Source organism: Crocuta crocuta, unplaced genomic scaffold, assembly GCF_008692635.1.
Source record: "Crocuta crocuta isolate KB4526 unplaced genomic scaffold, BGI_CrCroc_1.0 scaffold299, whole genome shotgun sequence".
In the NCBI taxonomy this organism is placed as follows: domain Eukaryota; kingdom Metazoa; phylum Chordata; class Mammalia; order Carnivora; family Hyaenidae; genus Crocuta; species Crocuta crocuta.
In genome coordinates, this window is record NW_027532747.1 from 10,109,743 (window position 1) to 10,135,450 (window position 25,708).

The window sequence follows — 25,708 nt, forward strand, 5'->3', positions numbered from 1 at the left end:
ACTCTTTCAAAGCTGCCCAAATGTTCACTTTCTTTTATTTGAAGATACACCAACGTGTGGTAACAAAGTAGTACTGAAACACTGATGACAAAAGGGACAATTTCAGGCTCAGCCCGTTCTTGTCTCAGCCCTCCTCTCCAGGGGTATCATAACGTCTTTTTCAGTGTCTGTGTTCTTCCAGTGATCACCCCACACAGCCTTATAAAATATGCTCATTCCTCTCTTTTTTGATTTGTCAAACTATGCTTTGTCAGTAAGTTCAGTTTAAATGGTGGAAACCAATAAATAGCATTTACATTCTTATGACTGTATCATAGCTCAACCAGAGAAGCAGAATGAGTAGGAGATTATATATATCCAGCTGTCAAGTTATCCAGGTGTCAGTCTAGCCATCTATCTATACATGTATATATGTGTAAATAGACATATATACCTATGTGTCCATACACACACACTAGTTTGTTTGCTGTTTCATGAAAGATAAGAATATGTGCCTATATTGGCAAGCTTTCTGTCTTCTCATTCATACTTAATACTTCATGAGGTACATTCCTTCCTCCCTCCCTCCCTCCCTTCCTTCCTTCCTTTCCAGCAAGAGTCTTCTGTCATCCCTTTTCAGTCTAGACTGCTCACCTTCCATGCTTGCTGTCCACTGGTCATTCCAGAACCTACCTTTCACTATTCTCCTGGATTGAATCCAGTTATTTCTGGATCCCATGTCTTTTGTTTTGCTTGAGTACGTCTGCAAGCAACTTCTAAGAATGATACATGGGATATACATTTCTGAGTCCTCGCTGTATCTGTTAGATACTGCATTACAAATAGACTCACCACGTAATCAAAAAGGAATTTATTGGAAGGATAATGGGGTGCTCAGAGACTCCAGGAGGCTCAGCCTTAGAAAAAGATAAAGCTCATGTAGATCCAGGGAAGGTCACAGCAAAAGGTGCGCATCTGTGTTGCTTGCAACCTACCTCAAGAACGGACTCCCATTGTCAGCCTCCTTGTTCGGCTCTGATCCCCAGTCCAAGAAAGGGGCACCAGCTTTTTCTGGTGCGTGGGTCACAGGCTTGTCACTTGGCTATGGAAAGGCGAATCTTGATCAGTGGTCCCATTGAACTACATGGAGACGTTGAGTCCCCAAAAGTAAAAAAGCAAAAACTATTATTAGCAAAGAGTGGTGGAATAGATGTTGAACAAAATATGACACATGTTCATTATACTCTGCTTGAGTTAAATGTCCTTTTTTAAAAGTTTACTTATTTTGATAGATAGATAGAGGGTGAGCAGGGGAGAGGCAGAGAAAGAGGGAGACAGAGAATGCCAAGCAGGGTTTGTGCTGTCAGCACAGAGCCCGATGCAGAGCTCGAACTCATAAACTGTGAGATCATGACCTGAGCTGAAACCCAGAGTCAGATGCTTGACCAACTGAGCCACCCAGGCTCCCTGAGTAAAAATGTCTTTAAATGTCTTTATTCTGTTCTCATGTAATGGATTACAGAATTTTAGGTTGAAAAATCATTTAGTTTTTCTGTAGGACCTTGAAGGCATTGCTCTGTGTCTTCAATCATCCAGTACTGTTGGTAAGACTTATGCCAGTATGATTCTTATCCTTTTGTGGGACTTTCTCTCAAGGTTTTTATTGTTTTTTGTTTTTTGGGTTTTTTGGGGGTTCTTTTATTTATTTATTTATTTTACAAATAGTTTATTGTCAAATTAGTTTCCACATAACACTCAGTGCTCATCCCCACAAGTGCCCTCCTCCATGCCCATCCCCCCTCCCCCCCACATCCATCAGTCCTCAGTTTTTGTCAGCATTCAAGAGTCTCTCATGGTTTGCCTCTCTCCCTTTCCCCCACCATTTCCCCCCTTCTTCTCCCCCTTGTTCCTCAGTTAAGTTCCTCCTAATCCTCCTATACGTGCAAACATATGATATTTGTCCTTCTCTGCCTGACTTATTTCGCTCAGCATAACACCCTCAAGGTCCATCCATGTTGCTACACATGGCCAGATTTCATTGTTTCTCATTGCCATGTAGTATTCCATGGTATAGATAAACCACATCTTCTTGATCCATTCGTCTGTTGATGGACACCTAGGCTCTTTCCATGTTTTGGCTATTGTCGAGAGTGCTGCTATGAACTGTTTTTTGTTTTTTAATAAACAATCCAATGGCTGACAAAAATACAACTGCCTGTGGAGATGCTTTCTTGAGGCCATCTTGTTAAACCACCTAATTGTCTGGTGACTCTTTCTAAGGAAGCATAAACAGTTATTGGTTCAAAGGATGCTGTGATCTTTGGATTTGAATTTCAGCCAACCCCTCACATCTCTCTAATGGGGTACAGTAATAGAACAGAAGTCAACGGGAGACCAGCATGCACTCAGATTCCAGATTCTTATCTAATACAGGTAAGTTCAAGTATGCCCTAGCTTCTTCCTCCACCTTCAGTCTCCAGGATGCATTCACCAGGGATTGCCCCAACTAGATGGCAGTTGGCTGAGGACCCCCTGGTCTCCAGCCAGAAGCAGCTGTAAACTAGGCCAGAGGAGAGCTTAGAGTGGAGCGGACTGGGACAGGGAGGAGGAAGGAGGGGTTGCTTTCCAAAAGTTTTTAAGCATCTTTATCCTTTTTCTGAAATTTCATTAAGTGTGATCAGATATGAGCCTGTTTTCATTTTTCATGTCGACTTTTTAGTCTGTATACTTGTGTCTTTGTTTTGCTTTGAGAAGATGTTGGATTTTCTTTGCCCGTTGTCTATATTAGTACTTTTTCTCCAATGATTTTACCATTTAAAACATCTGTTTTGTTCTCTTGATGATTCCCATCCCTCTTCTCTATGACCCTTATGATAGCTGTGATCAAAACTGTTTTCCCTTGGACACCTTGAAACTTATCTTTATTTCTAGATTACTTTTTCTGTTTCTTCCATTTCCTGAGTTTGGTCAACTCTCACTTCACATCTTCTCATTTTTTTTTTCCCTCTGTTTCTATTCTGAGTTATTTTGAACTTATTATTCAAGGTAATTTTTGTTTCAATGTGCAGACGCTTAATGTTAACATTTTAATTCAGATTAGAGGGTTCTGTGTTTTCTCTCTGTTTTCTCTCCTGTGTTCTTTTTGTTTATTTGTTGCTTTGGGCAGGGAGATTATTTTCATCTGTTGAAATGTTTCAGTTCTCATGATCTGTCTTCTAATAGCTTTGTATGATGTTGCCTGCCACTTTGTGTTCATTTTCAAACATATTTTATCTGGACAGGCCTCAAGGAGGGGGCAGGAGTTGAGTGTCTAGCCAGGTTTCTGAATTCAAAAGCATCTTCTGTTGCTTTAATGAAGTTCAGTTTTGAAGTAGATGGAAACTTTCCAGGGGTAGAGTCAGTGTGTTTCTCAATTATGTGGTTCCCTTCTATCTCTGTAAGGCCTTTCATTTCTATTGCTTTCTTTTCTCTCTTCACCATCTAACATCTGAGAGATACCTCCATCTTCTACAGCATCTTACCTCTTCTTCAAATGTTGCTCTCCTAAAACTGTGAAGACTTTCAAGCCAGTGCTCTAACCTGCGAGTTCTCAAAGCTGGTCTTAGTATTTCCTCTCTTAGGTAGTGGGCTCTCTGAGAGGGATTATCTGTATTCGACTGCTGCAAACTCTTGCTGGTCTCTCTTCTTTTCCATACAGTCTCTCCCTGACCTTTCTGTGGTATAGACTCTGAAGTCAGTCCTTGCTTTTCCTACTTACATGCAAATTGAAATTGTTAGTAATCTCTGGTTCCTAGTTGCTCTAGGATTGTTTTATTGAGTCTTCTAATTTATGTGATTTTTAGGGAGAATATATGGGGAAATTCAGTTCTAAGTGGCCACCATTTATCTTCCATGATGTTTTTTACTTATTAGTTTGTTCATTTGTTTGTTTTGTAAAGATTTTATTTTTAAGTAATCTCCACACCCAACTTGGGGCTCGAATTTACAAACCCAAGATCCAGAATCACATGTTCTACTGACTGAGCTAGCCAGGTGTCCCTTCATTTATTTATTTTTAAGAAGTCTCACCTAGCCCCCAGATTATGGTTTAAACATACCATTTCTCAGTAAAAAGAATCAGAATTCTGTACATAAATAACTGATTTCTTGCCTGGGACAGGAAATGTATAAGGTGACCCTGGAATATCTTGTCCTATAAGAAAGGGAGGAAAGGAGGAAGGAAACTATCAGAGATTACTAGAGTCATTTCAAAAAGACCAGTGCCAACTTTAAGATCACATCTGCCTAAAATTGCACACTTTGAGCAATAGTGGATAATAACTCTAACAGATAGAAACACTCAAATATTTAAGTAGAAATCTATTGGGGCACTTGGGTGGCTCAGTCAGTTAAGCATCTGACTTTGGCTCACTCAGGTCCATGATCTCACGTTAGTGGGTTTGAGCCCCACGTTGAGCTCTGTGCTGACAGCTCAGAGCCTGGAGCGTGCTTTGGATTCTATGTCTCCCTCTCTCTCTGCCCCTGCTCTACCCTGCTGTCACTCTGCATCTCTCTCTCTCTCAAAAAATAAACATTAAAAATTTAAAAAAAAAAAGAAACCTGTGAATTCATAATGAAAAACCTACAAGTTCATACTAAAAACAAACCTTATTTCTTAATTGCTTCAATGAGGATTCTAGAAAACCAAGTCACTATTTTCAAAGCGGTAAGTGAAAGAATGAAACATTTATTTTGCCTTTACTTAGGAACTATACCTCTGAGTAACCAGATGGCTGTTGAAGGAAAGTTGATCTTTATAAACATATTCCAGCAAATAAATGAAGAATAAATGATAAAATATCATCATATTGCAGCCTCTAATGAATTTAACAGATGTGGGAAAGAAATGACAGCTGCTATGTCATGAAAAGAGAGACAAGCAGACTTTATGTGCCTCCTGTTGAAAGTATCCAAAAACACCTATGAAGTAGTCCTGCCAAAAAAAGTAAACCTGAATCTGACCAAGCCTCTAAATCAACTTAACAACTTACAAGACAAATGAGATAGACTTACGGTAGAAAAAGATACCATGGTGATGCAATCAGCAAAATCCAGACTGTGGATTAGCTGTACATTACTGTACATTAGCAGTAGCTAATTCTTCAACTAATGAGTTGCAAGGAGAAAGAGAGAAAATGACAGGAGAGAAGGAGGGAAGTTGCCTGTAGATTAAAAAACTTCAAGGATAATGGCTAAAATTAACAACTTAGGAAACAACAGATGTTGGTGAGGATGTAGAGAAAGGGGAACCCTCTTGCACTGCTGGTGGGAATACAATCTGGTGCAGCCCCTCTGGAACACACTGTGAATGTTTCTCAAAAAGTTAAAAATACAACTACCCTATGATCCAGCAATTGCACTACTAGGTATTTATTGAAAGGATTCAAAAATACTGATTTGAAGGGACACATATTCCCTGATGTTTATAGCAACAATAGCTGAATTGTGGAAAGAGTTCAAATGTCCATGGACTGATGAATAGGTAAAGAAGATGTGGTGTATATGTATGATGGAATCATGCTCAGCCATGAAAAGAATGAAATCTTGCCATTTGCAGTGATGTCAGTGAACTAGACAGTATTATGCTAAGTGAAATAAGTCAGAGAAAGACAAATACCATAGGATTTCACTCAATGTGGATTTTAAGAAACAAAATAGATGAATATGGTAGGAGTGAGGTGGAAAGAGAGAGGCAAACCAGAAAACAGACTCTTAACTCTACAGAACAAACCAAAGGTTGCTGGTGGAAGGGAGGTAGGTGGGAAGGTGGGTTAAATGGGTAATGGGTGTTAAGGAGGGCAAATTGTTGTGATGAGCACTGAGTCTTGTATGGAAGTGACGAATCCTAATTCTCCTGAATCTAACATTGCACTGTATGTTAACTAACTGGAATTTAAATAAAAACTTGGGGAAAAAAACCCTTAAAGATATATGTTAATTGCAACGTATGAACCTTATTGGATTTTTATTCATACCAAGTATAACCAATTTTATGCATGAGATAGCTGGGAAATAGGAACAGCCACTGGATAGATGTCCAGGAATCATTCTTATCTTGAAGAATGAAGTGGTATTCTGGCTTTAATTAAAAAGTCATTTTCCTTAAGGAATATATACTGAACTATATATATGGATGTTTAAGATATCTTCAGGATAATCCTGGAGAAGAAAAATTGATGGGTAGGTGTAACAATGAAACAGGACTAAAGCTAGTTGATGGATGCAAAGAGGCTAATAACACTATTCTTCCTACTTGTTCTAATGTGTGAAATATCCCGTAATAAACATTTTTTAAATGGGAGAGAACTGTTCATCTAGGGTGACCAAAATGTCCTTGTTATTTCATTCTTTGAACTTTCTGAGTCTTTATAAGTTTTATTATATAGAAAGGATGAGCAAAGTATGTCTCTGGATGGGGTGGACTTTGAAACCATGAAGCAATGGAAATGTCCAGAAAGAAGAATATGGATAAATTTGATTGCATCACATTTGAATTACTGTACATCAGAGCTCATTGATTAAGTGAGCAAATTTGGTTTAATATTCACAGTAAATATTGCAAGGGAGTATTTTACCATTTCACAAGCAAAACACTAAAATTCCAGTAGGACATGGTCAAGAATAAGTCCAGATAATTTATAGAGGAAAAAATGGCTAACAAGCATATTGTAAATGTTCAGCTGCACCAATACGAAAACAAGAAAAACAGTGAGATACTTTTTTGGCTTATTATAGATTATATTTCATTCTCAGTGCTGCATTTTCTGGAAAGCAATTTGCCAGCATGTATCAGGAGTCTTCAATATATTCGTATCCTAAGAAAACATTTCAAATGTAGGGACAGATTTTTGTTTGTTTATTACCACATTATTCATAACAGGAAAACATTGAAAGCAGCTGAGTGTCTTACATTTAAAGAATTTTCATGTAGTTATAGTTATTTTATATATGTAATTGTGAAAACTTCTGAAAAAAACACTTGAATTACATGAGAAAATAATCAGAATTAACAAGGACTGAAAGCTATGTACAGAAGGATCCTACATGAAATATAGAAGTGTGTAGGGAAAAGACTAAGTATGTCAATGTTAGCAGTGATTCTATCTGACCATTGGTTTATAGGTAATTAATTTCCCTATACCTGTTTATATTTTTCAAGTTTTGCATAATGAGCACCTTTACAGTCAGAAAGAAATCCCCCCCCCCCCAAAAAAAAAGTCAAAGTCATTCATTCTTCTTCCAATTAGCCCCTTCTCTGGTTCTCAACCTTCCTAACTAGATACCCAGTGCCTGATTTGTGTTTCAGGGGGAAGGACATCTCTCATCGCACTATTACAGATAAATGACCTGCTATGGGAGTTCTCTTGGAACTCATTTGCATCAAAGTTAGTTCATCAGTAACTCTGACTGAAGCAGATCCTTATCTTCTAGGGGAAGGAAAGCACTACTCAAATGGGGGGGAAGCATCACGTGGGGCCAAATGAAGAAGGGAAACAAAGGTGTTGCTGGGGGGAACAGAGGGTGATGTCACCTGCTGCTTCATAATTTTCTTGAGAGCCATCAGTGTACATCTACGACACGACCAGATATTCCTATTTTGATACAATGTGGGGAAGCAGCAAACCAGTGTTGCTACAGAGACTGAAAATTACAGCCCGCTTCCATACAAAACCTTGATCACCTTCTGTAGTCAGAAGCCAGCAGCAAAAAGGAGCCCCAGGTTTCTGATAACTGAGTTCTTATTACAGAGAAACATTTCGTTGAGTTCTGCGCATTTTTTCAGATTGAGGAGTAACTTTCTTCTTTAGGTCAAGGACACCAGAAAAGGTAAGAGAAAGATGTTTCTTATACAGGCCCTTCCAAGAATAGATTACACCCACATACTTACTAGCAGGTTCTATATGGACATATAAAAGGATGTTTGAAGGAGAGCATGAGTGTAAAACAGGTTTTATTCTCATTAGTAAAAAAAAATTGCTAGCCCCACTGACCATTTATGACCTGTGGGATCCTTAGTAAATCAGAGAGAGTCTGGGCTCAGTAGCCAAAGTCACCCTAAGCGGATATAATCTGTGATACCAAGGCCATTCACAAAACCAAGAATCTGGAGAACAGCTTGGTATATCACTGGTCTTACTGATTCCCATGCATACACAGCTCATTCCCATCTTTGTGCTTTGTGTATTTACTTATCTTGTTTACCCTGTCGACAAGATCGTCTCTACTTTTTTAAAAGTCCCAATATTTCTGGGGCGCCTGGGTGGCTTAGTCGGTTAAGCGTCCGACTTTCGCTTAGGTCATGATCTCGCGGTTCGTGGGTTTGAGCCCCGCGTCGGGCTCCGTGCTGACTGCCAGCTCAGAGCCTGGAGCCTGTTTCAGTCTGTGACTCCCTCTCTCTCTGACCCTCCCCTGCTCACGCTGTCTCTCTCTCTCTCTCTCCTAGAAATAAATTTTAAAAAAATTTAAAAAAAAGTCCCAATATTTCTTTAAGACATAGCTATGAAGCTCTCTTTGGCAGATTTTCTTCTCTTAAACCTCATTGTATGTAGCTGGCATTTCCTTTTAACATTCATGCTTTTCCCCAGGCACTCAGTAGGCCCATTATGATTTACCGACTTTGAGAATAGTCATATGTAGGTTTCTGAACGTTCCTGGACGGGTGTATTAAAGATGGTAGGTTTGGAGAAACTCCACCTCTTAATATTTCTAAAGAAAATGATCTTTGGTTCTCTGAAAGAGGCAGTTAGTTGGAAATTCCAACTGCCTAGCCTTTAGATTTTCCAAGCCCACTTCTATACTTGGTAGCAGCTGATTGGCTGTTACTAAAGTTAAGTGGACCATTAAACCAGTAAACTGAAGCTGAGTCTTCTTGCTCAGCCTGAATGGAAGAAAGCTTGGGAAAACATAACACAGAAAAGTGTAAGTAACCAGGCATCTACTATTAGGAGGCAGTCACGGTAAGAAATAGTAAAATAAGATCCCTACTATAGTACATACTGATAGTGTAATCGTTATTCTATAACAGAGTGACTAAAAATTAATCAGATGGTGAAAAATGCAGGTTTCTTCTTTAGGACAATTCCCAGTGTTTATTTGGTGCTAGAGAATAGAAAATGCCCAGGTTTGTGACTTACTTCTGACCATTATATAAAGCTCATAATAATTAGATGGGATTGAAAACTGGAGGTAATTTAACTGCTAACAGAGTGAGTCAGGAGTGGGGTCAAGATAAAGAAGTTGCTTCAGTACATCAGGGCATGGATTCAGAGCTAGTATTTATCAATTACTTAGCCTATGTAAAGCAGCTTTTAAACGTTTGAAGGATATTATTTATAACAACTCTGTGAAGTGGCTGTTATACCTAGTTTACCGAATTCAAGAAGTGAAGTAACTTTCCAAAGATCAAACATCCCAACGGGCAGAGCTGATCGTAAGCCAAAGTCAGTGCTTTTTCTGTAGCCATGAGATGGCTGTTGAAAGGAGGTAGGACTCCATTGAGGAAGGTTGAAATACTGAAGAAGGGGGAAAGGAGACTAATGAACGTATGGAACAGAATCACGGTGGGCACATGCAGCAGTTTTGGCGAGAGGTCAAATCTAATCATGTACTTGATAGCTTTCTGTTTATAAAGGGTCACTTTGTGGGATCTTTGTGTGCTGACTTAGTCTTTCGAATCAGGAGATCTTGGTTCTATGCCCAGTGCTGTTACTAGCTAGTAATGGGCTTTAGATATGTGACTTCGTGTCTCGTATATTCGCTCTAAAGTACATTCCTTCTCTAAATGTAAAAAAGAACAAGTACGGGCTGAATTACTAGAACAAGGGAACGTGCAGCTACTCGCAAAGCCACAGAGAGCCCAGACATTGTTCCTTAGCTGTCTCTCCCTTCAATTATGCTCTGTCAGCTTTCCTTTCCTTAATGAAAGCACTTAAAAGCCTTTCAAAGTAGGTTTTTAGTTCTTTGGTCAAAGATAGATACAACCAAATCCACTCAAATGAAATTAGAGATCCTTTTATATTTATCTGAGAGAACTGAATTGGGACAACTCAGAGGATAACGTAATAACAGATCAACCGCACTGGAGCCCGGGAACATAATACATTTCAGTCAGCTTTTTAAGGAGGAGAAACACTAATGGATTCTGATACTGGTGTTAGGTCATTTAATGTGAATGTTCGGTGAACTAATACAAGATTTTCCTGGCAAAGGTACTACTTTCTTTCTCTTTCTCTCTCTTTTTTAATGTTTATTTATTTATTTTGAAAGAGAGAATTCCAAGCAGGCTCCGCACTGTCAGCACAGAGACTGATGTGAGTCTGAATCTCACGAACTGTGAGATCATGACCTGAGCCGAAACCAAGAGTCAGATGCTTAACTGACGGAACCACCCAGGCGCCCCTAAGACACTATTTTCAAAGTGGCTGTGATGACTTCTCCATTTAATGTTAAATTCATTCTCACACCACAAACATAATGGCACACAGCACCATGCTGATACAGTTTCACCATGCTGAAAAACTGTTCAGGGCTGTGTGAATTATGCGACTGACCATCCTCGATGCACTGCGTTTTTTAAAAAAAAAAATAATGTTCATAAGGAGTCAGTATGCAGCTTAAGAGACAATCGGTGTATGTCTTACATAAACAGTACATCTGTGGTTTTTAATCTGTGCTAGACTTCAAAACTGTGGTCTCCTGTTATTGAATGCAACCTTGAACTCCATCTCTCCAGTGTTCCTTCAGTGTTTAAGTAGATTATAATTATAAGCGAAGTCAGAGCAACTGAGTACTTACCTAAAAAGATTTTCTTTGGCTGGAGGTGAGCTGCACTGAAACTTACAACAAAATGTTTCTGGACAAGGAGAGTGAGAGAAGAGAAACAGAAGGACACTAATTCATCTGTTTTGTGTTAGCTTGTGAAAACAAATTGTTTTCTCAGATGACGAAAAAAAGCGCACTTAAAAAACCCACAGTTCTCCCCAACCATGTGATAAAAATGATGAATTTAAAAATCCAAAGAATGTGTGGATGTTAGATTGTCGAGTAAATGTATTGAATCAAGCAAACCAATTTTGAAGGAGGAAAAACATCAGTGAAATTGAATTCACTCAGCAGATGTCAGGAACCACACGGGATCTGGTTACGCTTTCCCTATATCTGGCAAGTCAGTCCGTTACTGTTTCTTGGATGCTGGCAAAAGACACAAGTCTCCTAGGTCAGAGACAGAGGACTTCATCACTAACAGCCAAAGCAATAGCCAGAGTCTCAGCATGATGCTCACTCTCCGTCTCCATGCCCCCAAGTCCCATGAAGTAGATATGCATCGTGGAAGCTGCATTAGCATATTAGGGTTACAGTAACAAAATGCCACAGACCGGGTGGCTTAAACAATAGAATTGACTCAGACTTCTGGAAGCTTAATGTCCAAGATCAAGGTGTTGGCAGGGTCGGTTCCTTCTGAGGGCCAAGAAGGAAGGATCTGTTCCAGGCTTCTCTCCTTGGGCATTTTCTCCCTGTGTTTTCACATTATCTTCCCTTTGTGCATATCTGCGTCCAAATTTCCTCTTCTTATAAGGACATAAGTCACACTGGATCAGGGCCCATCCTAATGATTTCACTTTACTTAATTACTTTTGTGAAGACCCCGTCTTCAACTACAATTGCATTCTGAAGCACTGGGGGTTAGGGCTTCAACATATGAGTTTTTAGGGGACACATCTCAGCCCATCACAGATGCTTGTTCGCACACATTGTGGGCTGCGTTGCAGGAGGAGAACACTGAGCCTGGGAGATTCACCATAGAAACAAGCCTGCTCTTGCCCAAGGGGGATGTTACCTTGTTCCTTAAGGTTTCCTGCCACAAACACAACTCTGAGAAAAAGCCTGAGTAAAGAGGGCCAGTGTTGGCACAGGGAGACACACAGGGTTGCTCAGGGCTCATGTGGATTCTTTCAAGAGCAATGCAGTCAGAGTCTCAGATCAAGGGACAGCTCTACCATCCTCAGAGCCTTTATCAGGTCAGGCTCTGTTTTATCCAGCTGTAGAATTGATCACACCTCTCCAACAGCTATCTGCATGAAAGAAAAACCAGAGCCACAGCTCTTTAGTTTGCAATAATTAGATTTATAAATATCTTTAATACCAACAAGGAAGTAAATGTAGAGCTTAGTCAACTGTTAACATTGTCTGTTTTGTCACATAAAGGGAAATATTTTGATCTTAAAAGGAAAAGATGGTTTCTTTATTATGTAGCTGTCTATAGAAAAAGGAACTAAAAAGTATGTTCAGAACAGCTAAATAGAAACAATTCTTATTTCTTTCAATAGATGGAATTGCCACTTTTATATATTATAATTTTACTTTTGAACATATTTGAGCTTCCATCAGGAATAATATATAATAAAGGTAAGTTTCTGATTCTCTTACTCTCTATTTTCTTGTAGTTCTCTTTTCCATCCCTTCCTCACTAACAGTTAAAATACATTTTTGGTGCTTCTTCTTTACCTTACCTCCCAAATTTTCTCAGGTGTTATATATTGTACCCTTGTCCAGCGATTGCTAATAATATTGTGAATCTATTGTTATTAAGTTGTGTAAATAGAGACTTTTGTTATAGTTTTCATCATTTTAAAGTCATAGAATATTTAAAGTTTGAGGAGCATTTTATTTTTTTAATTAACATTTTTTAAAGTTTATTTATTCTGGAGAGAGAGAGAGAGAACGAGCAGGGGAGAAACAGAGAGAGAATCCCAAGCAGGTTCTCCACTGACAGTGTGTAACCTGATGTGGGGCTTGAACTCACAAACCAGTGACCTGAGCCAAGATCAAGAGTCGGATGCTTAACCAACTGAGCCATCCAGGCACCCCTAAGGAGCATTTTGTATTTGAAAGTGTTCTTCATTTAAATAGATATTTTTGATTCTTTGGTTACCTATGGTATGAATTATAAACTGCATTGTGAGTCTAACTGATGAAGACTGAAGATCCTTTTCTGTTTTGTTTTGTTTTTTAATGTTTTATTTATTTCTAGAAGAGAGAGAGAGAGAGAGACAGCGTGAGCAGGGATGGGTCAGAGAGAGAGGGAATCACAGACTCTGAAACAGGCTCCAGGCTCTGAGCTGGCAGTCAGCACAGAGCCCGACGCGGGGCTCGAACCCACGAACCGCGAGATCATGACCTAAGCGAAAGTCGGANTTTGTTTTTTAATGTTTTATTTATTTCTAGAAGAGAGAGAGAGAGAGAGACAGCGTGAGCAGGGATGGGTCAGAGAGAGAGGGAATCACAGACTCTGAAACAGGCTCCAGGCTCTGAGCTGGCAGTCAGCACAGAGCCCGACGCAGGGCTCGAACCCACGAACCGCGAGATCATGACCTAAGCGAAAATTGGACGCTTAACCAACTAAGCCACCCAGGCACCCTGATCCTTTTCTGAAACTAATACATGGATTAAATTATTCAGTAGGACTTTCATGGTGGAAATGCTTTGTAAAAGGAATAAAACAATCCACCTCCATTTGTACAGATTGTCTAGATATTTAGCATTTTGGACTGTATCTGCTAGAACGTAGTAGATGCTTGATTAAAAAAAATTTGTTGACCAAATAATGAAGAGATGTGTGTTATTCACAGATGTGTCACAAAATCTGGAGTTCTGGGATGACCCAGTACCAGTTGCTAAGTTCTACTGAAGAATATGTAATATGCGCACGGGTATACTCTAAGATTGGAGCATCACAAACCAACTAAGGAGATTTTAGAGAAGGGAGAATTTACTTCCACCTGAGTGGGAGGTGATCAGGGAAGGCTTTGTACAAAGGAGAGCAATTAATCCAGGCCCCCCAAATGAGTAATCTGTGTCTATGCATGCATGGGGAAGAATAGTTTACAAAGACAACATCAGGGCAAGTGATGGTAAAGTCACAGAGGTGGGTAATCATATAATGTGAAGGGAGAAACAAATAGTTCGGTTTGGCTAGAACAAAGGGATAGAAAAAGTAAAATACTTTGGAAAGGTAGGAAACTGGCTCATGTCATCGGGGTACTGGAATGCCAGGCTGAGATTTGGGCTTTAGTCTAAATTCCTTGTGATGAAGATTGTCAGAATGGATAAAACACTTGATCCAGCTCCGCTGTCTACAAGAGACTCCCTTTAGATCAAGATAAGGAGAAGGGGTCTTCCTCCCAACCCTGCCCTTTTTGGGAAAGGAGTCACCTATCAGCAGCTCTCTATTAAAATACAAATTCTGTTTTTCGGGTGTGGAGTTTGGTGAGTTCCTTATAGATTTGGGATATTAACCTTTTATCTGATATGTCATTTGCAACTATCTTTTCCCATTCTGTCGGTTGCCTATTCGTTTTGTGGATTGTTTCCTTTGCTGTGCAGAAGCTTTTGATCTTGATGAGGTGCCAATCATTTATTTTTGCTCTTGATTCCCTTGCTTTTGGGGATGTGTCAAGTAAGAAGTTGCTGCGGTGGAGGTCAAAGAGGTTGTTTCCTATACCATGGAATACTACATGGCAATGAGAAACAATGAAATCTGGCCACGTGTAGCAACATGGATGGACCTTGAGGGTGTTATGATTAGCGAAATAAGTCAGGCAGAGAAGGACAAATATCACATGTTAGCACGTATAGGAGGATTAGGAGGAACTTAACTGAGGACCATGGGGGAGAAGAAGGGGGGAAATGGTGGGGGAAAGGGAGAGAGGCAAACCGTGAGAGACTCTTGAATGCTGAGAAACAAACTGAGGACTGATGGATGTGGGGGAGATGGGCATGGACGAGGGCACTTGTGGGGATGAGCACTGGGTGTTATATGGAAACCAACTTGACAATAAACTATTTGTAAAAAAAAAACAAAAAAACAAATTCTGTCTTCTGTTCCTTTTCTGTGCTCACCAAAGACTTTAAGAGTCAAGAACTATTTAAATTTACACTGCAGATTTTCCAGCTGTTTTTTATTGTTGATCTTTAGTTTTGTAAAACTGTGGTTGGAAAATATACTGGCTATGATTTCAGTCTTACTAAATTTGTAATATGTGTTATGTCTCTTTTAGTGTGATTTAACCAGGGGATTCTTCTGTGTGTACTTGAGGATAATGTGTATTCTATTTTTCTTGGATGGAAACATACATATATATATATATGTATTCTGAAGAATGCTTCAAATAAAAAAATGTTCTTGTTGATTTTGCATCTGGATAATGAAATTTGTTGAAAATTTTAAGAATTAAAAAAAAAACCCTGGTTTTTGGCCACTTCTGAATTTAAAACATACAACTATAATTTATACCTCCTTAAATTATTTTGTCCGTTAAAAAAATATGATTCAATGGAAATCTTTCTATCAGTGACCTAGAGTATATGTATTTTTGGTGTTATTTAGGTGATACGGAGAAACGCTTTGCCTGTGCCAGCCAAGGGATCCCCAAAAAGAATGAAATAATCAAGTTGTATCTTTCCTCAGATGACTTGGTAAGATCCATTCATAATATGTGACATCTCATATTCTTTCTGGCTCCACATTAAAATCAGTATCCCTGTACTCTTTTCAAGTACCTTCTATGTTCAGACTTGGGGAGGTAAAATTCTATATAAATAATCATCTTTTCTATTCCATTCCATTTGGATCAAGTGAAATACTGCATTTAGCCATTGAACAGCCTGGGTTGTTTTTGCTTTTTCTTCTTTTTATAAAGATACCGCCTCCTTCCCTTTTTATTTTATTTTTTTTTAAGTTTATTTATTTATTTTGAGAGATAAATACAGAGCTCATTACAGAGCCCAACTCAGAACTTAAACTCATGAACTGGGAGATCACAAAGTGACCTGAAATCGAAAGGCACGTAACTGACTGAACGCCTCCCTCCTTCCCTTTTTAAAAGGGTGACTGTAATGATTTTTATTTTTTATGGATCTGATTTGTTCTTTGGAAATGTGACCCATACAGCCTGTTAGAGAAATGTACTTCACATGACCTAAAGAAAGAATCTTTCTCTTTTATAACAAATACCACATTGCAGATGCCATTTGGGTTAAGGGATAATTTGATTTCTTCATTTCAATAGTGGCATTTACACACACACACACATACACACACACACACACACACACACACACACGCCCCAAAATAAGATAGCCATTCAGCAAATGCTAACAAAAACATAAGTTAAAACAATTTATGGATTGCTTGAAAATCTATGATAAATATAACACCCCACAAGGACAAATACATTTTTCCCAAAGTCTTTTTTGACTTAGTTCCCAGTTCTTTCCTGATATGCCAGACATATGTCCAGTTTTTTATTCACAATTGTTGTGAAGTGCATGCCCCTTGAATCAAAAATGCCTTTCCTCTTCGTGATTACTTATCATGGGGGAGAAATGGATTTTAGAGGAAGAAAAACCTTCAGAGTCGGGGTCAAGTCTTGGAATTACGCACAGACGTGCATGGTCTGCCATGCCCTGGGCCAGGGTACCTAACCCCTCTAATCCCTAGGTTTGTCCTCTTAAAAAGGGAATTAATTTTAACCTACTTTTAGATAGTTGTAATAGTAGTTCTAGAAGTGATATTAGAAGTAAAACCTAACATTTAGAAAATGTTTATGTGTCAGACATTTTTCAAAGCGTTTTATGTTTTATTATGACATTTAATCCCCTGTAAGGTAGGTACTTGAGATAAGTGGAGGGGTACTGGACCTACCCTCTTAGATTTAGTACCTGGAGCCTGTCAAATAAATGGACAAAAGACAGGTTAACAGGAGAAAAAGCCAGACTTTACTTACACATGCGGTTTGTACAGCCACAGGAGAACTCAGTGGTGAGTAATTCAAAAGGGTGGTTAGAATTTGGGGTTTAGATGCCATGTTAACAAAGGGCAATAAATTATTAATCAGTGACAAGACAGGGAAAAGGTGTTCATCTTCTTTCCAATCTCCATTAGAACCTAAGTTCCTTGAGAGCGGGGATTTTTGTCTGTTTTGAGCAGTTCTGTTTCCCCAGCCCCTATAACACTGCCTGATTCGTGGTAAGAGCTCAGAAAACATTTTTGTAATGAATATGTTTTCCTATTTTATACATAAGGAAACTGAAGCTCAGGGAACTTGCCTAAAGTGGTCTTAACTATTAGGAGAGCTTAATGAGATGAAGTTGTTAGCATCTATCTTGTACTGATTTTCATTTGTGATTGCTGCATTTTCTTTTTTCTTTTTTCTTTTTTTTCTTTTTTGAGAGGGAGAGAGCAGGGGACCGCCAGAGAGAAAGGGGGACAAGATCTGAAGCAGGCTCCGCTCTGACAGCAGAGAGCCCAATGAAGGGCTTGAACTCACAAACTATGAGATCATGACCAAGCTGAAGTCGGATGCTTAACTGACTAAGCCACCCAGGTGCCCCAACTGCTGTGTTTTCATATACTTTCTCAAAGCTGAGAAATATCGATAAAAATACACAAAAATGAGTTTTCCTTTATACATTTGCTCCTTTTTAAAAAAGGATTTGATTCTATATTTATTAAATGTAATAACTTTGTGTTATTCTTTTTACAGAAAAGATTTTACAGAAAAGGTTAATATATAGATGAGGTTTCAACTTATTATGAAACTAGTATGATAGGTTACTGAGTTCTAGAAATGTACTTTTTCAAAATAGATTTTTTTTCCTGGTTAGAGACGAGAATTACTACAGACAGCAGTCTTTAGCAGCATAGGCATTTCATAGATTACCTCTCACTTTTAAATTAATGTAAAATAGGCTTCTCTCCATCAGATTATCATCACTTTCCACCCCCTCTCTTTCCTACCAGAAAATCCAGTGTTTTCTCCAATCTGAAAGTAAGCATACTTCGCAGGAATTTCTAGGTGTGTTCACATCCGGAGGACTCGCTCCCAGCTTGGCAATTATAAATAGTACATATACTGGCATCTTCCACTTTAACTTAACTTTGGTAATGACACTTTATTTTATCCTTTGATATTATTAATGAGAAGCATATTCTTTCTATAGAATGTGGTTTTTTAAAAATAGCTAGTCATAAGATAACATCTACATATGTTTTTAAACCTAACAATACAGTGTTATACGTTTTGCTTTAAATAGTTTTTAAGAGATTAAAGAAAAAATACTTTTTTTGGTATTTATGTATTAATGATTTCCACCGCTCTTCATTTTTGTGCAGAGTTATAAGTTTGCCATCTGGTGTCCTATTTCTTCAGCCCAAAGAACTGTTATCATTTTTTTTCTTTAATATTTTATTTTATTAATTTTTTTCAGTTAAAATGGTTTATACCTGGTCTCATTCAAAATATTCATGCCAGCACTTTCCTTTGGGTAGCAAATAAATTTGTAAATTCTGGACATCCTTTCCCACATTATTACAAATATATTTGAAGTGTTCATTTCGTTTTTTAAATTTTTAAAAAATTTAAATCCAAGTTAGTTAACATATAATGTAATAATGATTTCAGGAATAGAATTTAGTGATTCATCACTTACATTTAACACCCAGTGCTCCTCCCAGCAAGTGCCCTCCTTTTTTTTCTTATTAAATTTGTTTAATGTTTATTTATTTTTGAGAGAGACAGAGCATGAGCATGAGCATGAGCAGGGGAGAGTCAGAGAGAGAGGGAAACACAGGATCTGAAGCCAACTCCAGGCTCTGAGCTGTCAGCACAGAGCCTGACGCGGGGCTCATGAACAATGAGATCATGACCTGAGCTGAAGTCTGACACTCAACAGACTGAGCCACCCAGGCGTCCCCATAACAAGTGTCCTCCTTAATGTCCATCACCCATTTAGTCCATGTCCCCACGCAACACTCTGCCAGCAACCCTTAGTTTGTTCTCTGTAATTAAGAATCTTATGGTTCTTATTTTGGCTTCCCTTCTCCTAGATTCATCTGTTTTGTTTCTTAAATTCTACATGTGAGTGAAATCATCTGATATCTGCCTTTCTCTGACTGACTTATTTTGCTTAGCATAATTCATTCTAGTTTCACCCACATTTTTGCAAATGGAAAGATTTCATTCTTTTTGATCACCAAGTAATATTCCGTTGTGTGTGTGTGTGGGTGTATATATATATATATACACTACATCTTCTTTATCCATTTATCAGTCAATGGACATTTGGGCTCTTTCCATAATTTGACTATTGTTGACAGTGCTGCTATAAACATTGGGGTGCATATGCCCCTTCAAGTCAGCAATTTGTATCCTTTGGATAAATACCTACTAGTGCAATTCCTGCGTAGTAGAGTAGCTCTGTTTTTTAGTTTTATGAGGAGCCTCCATACTGTTTTCCAGAGTGGCCGCACCAGTTTGCATTCCCACCAGCAGCACAAAAGGGTTCTCCTTTCTCCACATCCTCACCAACATCTGTTGTTTCCTGAGTTGTTAATTTTTGCCATTCTGACCAGTGTGAGGTGGTATCTCATTATGGTTTTGATTTGTATTTCCCTGATGATGAGTGATGTTGAACATCTTTTCATGTGTGTGTTAGCCGTCTGGATGTCTTCTTCAGAAAAGTGTCTCTTCATGTCTTCTGTCCATTTCTTCACTAGATTATTTGCTTTGGAGACTTGGGGTGTCATTTCTTACAGTACAGGTCTATGGGCAGTAAATTCTCCGGGAGTTTCATCCCCTTGAAAATCTCTTCATTTGCCCTCATTTTAGGGGGGAGTGGGTAACAACTTTTAAAGATATAATTGCATACCATACAATTCACCTATTTAAAATGCACAATTAGGGGTACCTGGGTGGCTCAGTCAGTTAAGCATCTGACTTCGGATCCGACTCTGTCTCTCTGTCTCTCTCAAAAGTAAACAAACATTAAATAAAATTTAAAAATAATCAGCCATGGAAGTTTAAAAAACTGAGCAGAGATAGCAGCTGCTGAAACCATAGCTAAGAGAGTTTACAGTTTGTATCAAGACAAGAAAAAACCTTTTACACTTCAACCAACAACAAAAGAGCACAGCAAATTCTCATAAGAACATAACAGAATCCAGAGTTGCTATAGCTTATTGTCTTAAATGTCCAGTTTCAACCAAAATAAAAAGACATGAAAAAAAAAATCCAGAAACATGTAACTGATAAAAAAAAATAAAAGTTAGATGATAAACTGACCCAGAGTGAGTCCAGAGAGTAGATGAAGACTTCAAAGCAGTTATTACTAATATGTACATAGGCTAGGGGTGCCTGTGTGGCTAAGTTAGTTGAGTGTCCAACTGTTGATTTTGCCCCAGGTCATGATCCCAGGGTCGTGGGATTGAGCCCCATGTCAGGCTCCACATAGAGCATAAGGCCTGCTTAAGTTTTTCTCTCTCTGCCTCTCTCCACTCCCTACAGTGTCTCTCTCTAAAATAAAAGTTTTTAAATGTACATAGGCTTAAAGAAAATGTCCTAGTGAAAGAATGGATAGGGAATCCCAGCACATAAGTGAAAAATATAACAATAAAACCAGATGAAAATAATGAGGCTGCAAAGTATAATAACTGAAATAAAATATTTAGTAGATGAACATATTGGAGATGACAGAAGAAAGAATCTGTAAACTTAGAGATACAGCAATGAAAATTATCCAACCTGAAAGGGAGGGGAAATGATTAAAGAAAAATGCCCAGATGCTTAGATATCTGTGGGATAATGTACATAATTAGAATCTCATGAAGAAAAGAGACAGAGAAAGGAGCAGAACATATTTTTTCAGAGAAATAGTAGCTAAAGACTTTACAAATTTGGTAAACTTATAATCCAAGAAGCACAAAGAAATCTAATTAGGGTAAATACAAAGAGAACATCTTAAAAGCATACAGGGAGAAACGACACATCACACATAGGGGACAAATAAAGAAGATGTGGTGTATATATAAAATGGAATACTACTCGGCGATGGAAAAGAATGAGATCTTGCCATTTGCAACAACATGGATGGAACTAGAAGGTATTATGCTAAGCAAAATAAGTCAGTCAGAGAAAGATGAATATCATATGATTTCACTCATGTGGAACTTGAGAAACTCAACAGTTGAACATAGGGAAAGGGAAGGCAAAAATAAGATAAAAACAGAGAAGCAAACCATAAGAGACTCTTAAATACAGAGAACAAACTGAGGGTTGCTGGAGGGGAGGTGGGTGAGGGGGTGGGTTAAATGGGGGATGGGCATTAAGGAGGGCACTTTTCTGGGTGAGCACTGGGTGTCATATGTAAGGGATGCATCACTAGGTTCTACTTCTAAAGCCAAGAGTACACTGTATGTTCACTAACTTGAATTTGAATTAAAAGAGAAAAAGAAATGAAGTAGTGACACATACTCCCACATGGATGAAGCTTGCAGATGTTACCCTAACTGACAGAAGCCAGTCACTATATGCTGTATGATTTCATTTACCTGAGATGTTCAGAATAAGCAAATCTACACAGACAGCTTAGTTTAATGGTTACCTACATCTGAAGAGCAGAAGGTGGACTGGGGAGTTAACAGGGATGGGCTGTCCTTCCGTGATGATGAAAATGTTATAAAATTAGATAGTAGCGATTTTTTACACTCTCTGAATTTACTACACACCATTTAATTGTGCACTTTATTTTTAAAAAAATTTTTAAATATTTTATTTATTTCTGAGAGAGAGACAGCGTGAGCAGAGGAGGGTCAGAGAGAGAGGGAGACACAGAATCTGAAACAGGCTCCAGGCTCTGAGCTGTCAGCACAGAGCTCGAGGCAGGGCTTGAACTCACCTACCATGAGATCATGACCTGAGCTGACGTCGAATGCTTAACTGACTGAGCCACCCAGGTACCCCATGGCTGATTACTTTAACATGGACTCCATGAGTCTCCTCTGCACATGTGTTACCCCAGGACTCAAGAAGAGTTTATATTTAACTCTTAACTCACCACTCTTACAGTTCCCTTGTTCATGGGATTTTCCTCTTAAATTCCCCAATTCTCTGCGAACACTGAGCTCTGACCTCTGACAATGCCTCAGTTTTATGTTACCTGAGAGTGGTATTTCACTTTATGGCTATACTATTTTACATACCCTATTAACAGTTTAGTTATTTCCAATCTTCTACTATTACAAGTAATGACAAAAAATATCCTTGGATATACTTTACTTCACACATATGTGAGTATATGGTAGGATAAATTCTAACCATGAAATTGCTGGGTAAAAGGTATATACATTAGATGCTCTTGTTTAATTTTCATATTTAAGGATAGGGTTGAATATGTAAAATAAGTGTTGCCACTAACATTGTAAAACACTATATTCTGATGTCTTCTTTATTCAAGTTCAGTGATCGAGTTTACTGGTTGATTGAAATTCCCAGAGAAAACATTACAAAAAATACAGGTAAGAGAGATATGAATTAATTCTTCTACTCATGGGTCTGGATTGCCAAATTTAGCAAGTAAAAAAATATTTATTGTATTAAAAATTATTTGCTATTCCATATGATGTCTCATGTAGTATTTCAGACACACTTACTAAAAATTATTGTAGTTTATCTAAAATTCAAATTTAACTAGGGTTCCTCTATTTTATCTGGCAATTCTATTGTAGATAGATTGGTTTGACACACATAACATTTATATTGTTCTTCATTTAAATAAACTCATTTTCTGGAACTCAAAAACTATAGTATCAAGAAATTCATGTACCAATAGGTTACCTTAAAATAGGCTGCAATATATCATGAGTTATTCACCATGGAATCGTCTACTAAGTGTTATGTGGTGGCATACATAGCTTTATATCCTACTGCAAATACTCACATGGAAAAGGAGGAAAGTAAAATATCAGGAGTTACAAGTATTGAGCTAGTGGACTGAACTAGTAGATCTTAAGGCACGAGATATATTTTCATAGTTTAAAAATGATGGGGGGTAAATTGTTTTAATATGGTAGGAGAAAGAAGCAGAAACCCCCTTGGTTTCACTGAAGGAATAATAAGAAATTTGTTTTTGTCATGGAACCAAATAAAAATGCAACCAGGTTACAGGAAGGAATTAGTACTAAGAAATGGATAATCACCAAGACCCCCAGAGACTACTTTCGCCCTATTCCTCTTTTCTATATTTTCTGTAAATCTACATTTGTTTCTCTTTCTCTCTCTCTCTCTCTGAAAACTATCTTCCTAAACCTGCCTCATTGCTAGTCAAATTTTTTAAACATATATTTCTTAGGGACCATCCCAATTCCAAATTCCCAGAGGAGTATCTTTAATCAACAAGTGTTGATCCAGCATCCACTTGTGTATCAGTCAAATAGTCATGAGGGACCAAGACAATGGGAATCTGATAGGCCAACCTAGGTACAGGAGTAATTAAAGGACATGTGAAATTATGTGTCAGAATAAAAGTGGGGGTTGGTTAGAGAAATGATAGAAAAGATTCCACATAATGAAGTGTCAAAGCAAAAGTAAGAGAAGCCCCAGTGCTGTAATATCTGATATGATTCATAACGGCATTTTATCCTTTATTCACCTCAATTTTTTTCTAAACTAATCTACTGAAAGCTTGGTGTGTTTTTTTTTTTTACAAGGAATTCATCCTGAAAATCATACTCTTTCTTTCTTTCTTTCTTTCTTTCTTTCTTTCTTTCTTTCTTTCTTTCTTTCACTTCACTGTCATCAGTATAAGGATGGATTGTTCTAGCTCCTTGGCATAATATTGACATTACTTTGAGAGCTGAAAAAGGGAAGATGACTTATTATTTTTGCTTCTTCTATTTACAAACTTTAGTTTCAGAAATGCAGTGATTCAAGGGTCACCCAAACAGGAACAAGGGTGAGCTGAGAACTTGAGTATTTTATGGAAAGACACCAAATGAGCTCTGCCACAACTCCCTGGACTGAGAAAAAGAAGTATATTTGAGCCCATAATACCATAGGAGGCAATGGTCTAATTAGTAATATGCTAGAAATTGGGAGGAGGGGGAGTATTCAGGGGAAAGGAGACCATATTTTCTCATTCTTTTTTTTCTTTCTTAATCATATCTTATTTCCTGCCCTGCCATGAATTGGAGTATTATGTAAACGTAACATCTTGGGAAGGGTAGTTGAGGTCACATCAACCACCAAGGAAGGAAAATAGTCATCATAGTAGTAGTAGAGTCAGCAGGTAGCATTGATTGAATTCTTGTATTTCATCACTACTGTAAACACTCTACTTATATTAACTTATTTATCCCTATAAGGTAGGTCCCATTATCATGTCCACGTTCAAATGATTTAACTGAGGCCCATGGAGGTGTAGGGAGGCGTAGTGATAGCTAGAGAGTGCTGAAGGCAGTCTGAAATTTGAACAGCATGTAACTATTCAAAGTAAAAAGAGTTGTTCTTTGATTTACACTACATAATTTGTCCTTTTTTTTTCCATTGGAAAATAAGGTATAATTTGCCTTCAATAAAACGTACCCTTTTTAGCATCTGGGTCTAGAAGTTTACACAAATATGTACGGTTGCGAAATCACTACAGTCAAGATACAAAATGGGTCCATTGCCCGATAAAATCACCCCACCTGTAGTCAACCTCTCCCTGTTGCCCAAGTCCCAGAAACCAAGACAATTGGTATAGGTGAAAAGACAGGGAACCCAGAAATAGAAATCAATGGAGACAAGTGTTTACAACAATGGTGGTGGAATGATTGGATATCCATATTCCCCCACTATTAACCTCAGTCCATACAATACACAAAAATTAGCTCAGATTGAGTCATAGATCTCGATACAAAACCTGGAACCATAAACCTCTGGCAGTAAATATAGGAGAACATCTTTGTGAACTTGAGTCAGCTATAATGCCAAAAGTGCGATCCATAAAATAAAAAATTGATAAATTAGCCTTTACCAAAATTAAAAACTCTGATCCTGCAACCTTGTTAAAGTCACTTATTGGTTCCAGTAGTCCTTTGTATAGTCTTTGATTTTTCTATGTAGAAAAATAGATATAATTTTATTTCTTCCTTTCCAGAATGTATTCATTTTATTTCTTTTTCTTGCCTTATTGTAGAGGTAAGACCTCCAGGACTATGTTAAATAGGAATAGTAAGAGAACGACTAGGCCTTTTTTTTCCAATTTTAGGAGGGAAACATTCAATCTTTCAACATAATGTATTATGTTAGGTATTTTATAGATACCCTTTATCATGTTAAGGAAATTCCCTTCTTAGTTTGCTGAGTTTTTATCATGAATCGGTATTGAATTTTGTTAATGCTCTTTCTACATCTGTTGAGAAAATAAGGATTTTCTTGTTTAGTATGTTGATACGGTAGATTTCATTGATTCATTTTTGAATTTTGAGCTAGCCTTGCAATCCTAGGATAAACAACTCTTGGTCATGATGTATTATCCTTTTTATATGTTATGGGACTCATTTGGCTAGAGGTTCTTGTGGTTATCAGTCTAGAGGTTTTCTTTTCTCCTTATGTCTTTATTTCCATTTGGTATCTGATAATGCTATCACTATAAAATGAGTTGCTTTTGTTGTTGTGGATGCTGCTGCTGAATGCCAGGGTGGTGATCAACTTAAAGCTGAAAAAGGACAATACAGGGCTTTGGGGAAGAGTCCAGGTAGCTCAGCACAGCTGATAACATCCAGGAGTTCTTATGGAGCCTCAGATGTTTTAGAATCTTCACCACCCTGGGGAATGTCTGTATGAGGCCCTGCAAGATCAAGCCGTTTGGCTCT

General features: G+C 38.1%; 1 protein-coding gene across 1 annotated transcript in view; it reads left to right on the forward strand.

The window, feature by feature from the left end:
* The first annotated feature begins 864 nt into the window (after positions 1–864).
* CATSPERB (catsper channel auxiliary subunit beta) overlaps positions 865–25,708 on the forward strand; it is a 115,461-nt gene continuing 90,617 nt past the window's right edge. The window contains exons 1-5 of the mRNA XM_077780838.1: positions 865–1,146; positions 2,317–2,412; positions 7,827–7,845; positions 15,404–15,492; positions 22,309–22,369. Of these exons, the coding sequence (XP_077636964.1) occupies positions 865–1,146; positions 2,317–2,412; positions 7,827–7,845; positions 15,404–15,492; positions 22,309–22,369 (547 nt within the window). The remainder of the gene's footprint in view (positions 1,147–2,316; positions 2,413–7,826; positions 7,846–15,403; positions 15,493–22,308; positions 22,370–25,708) is intronic.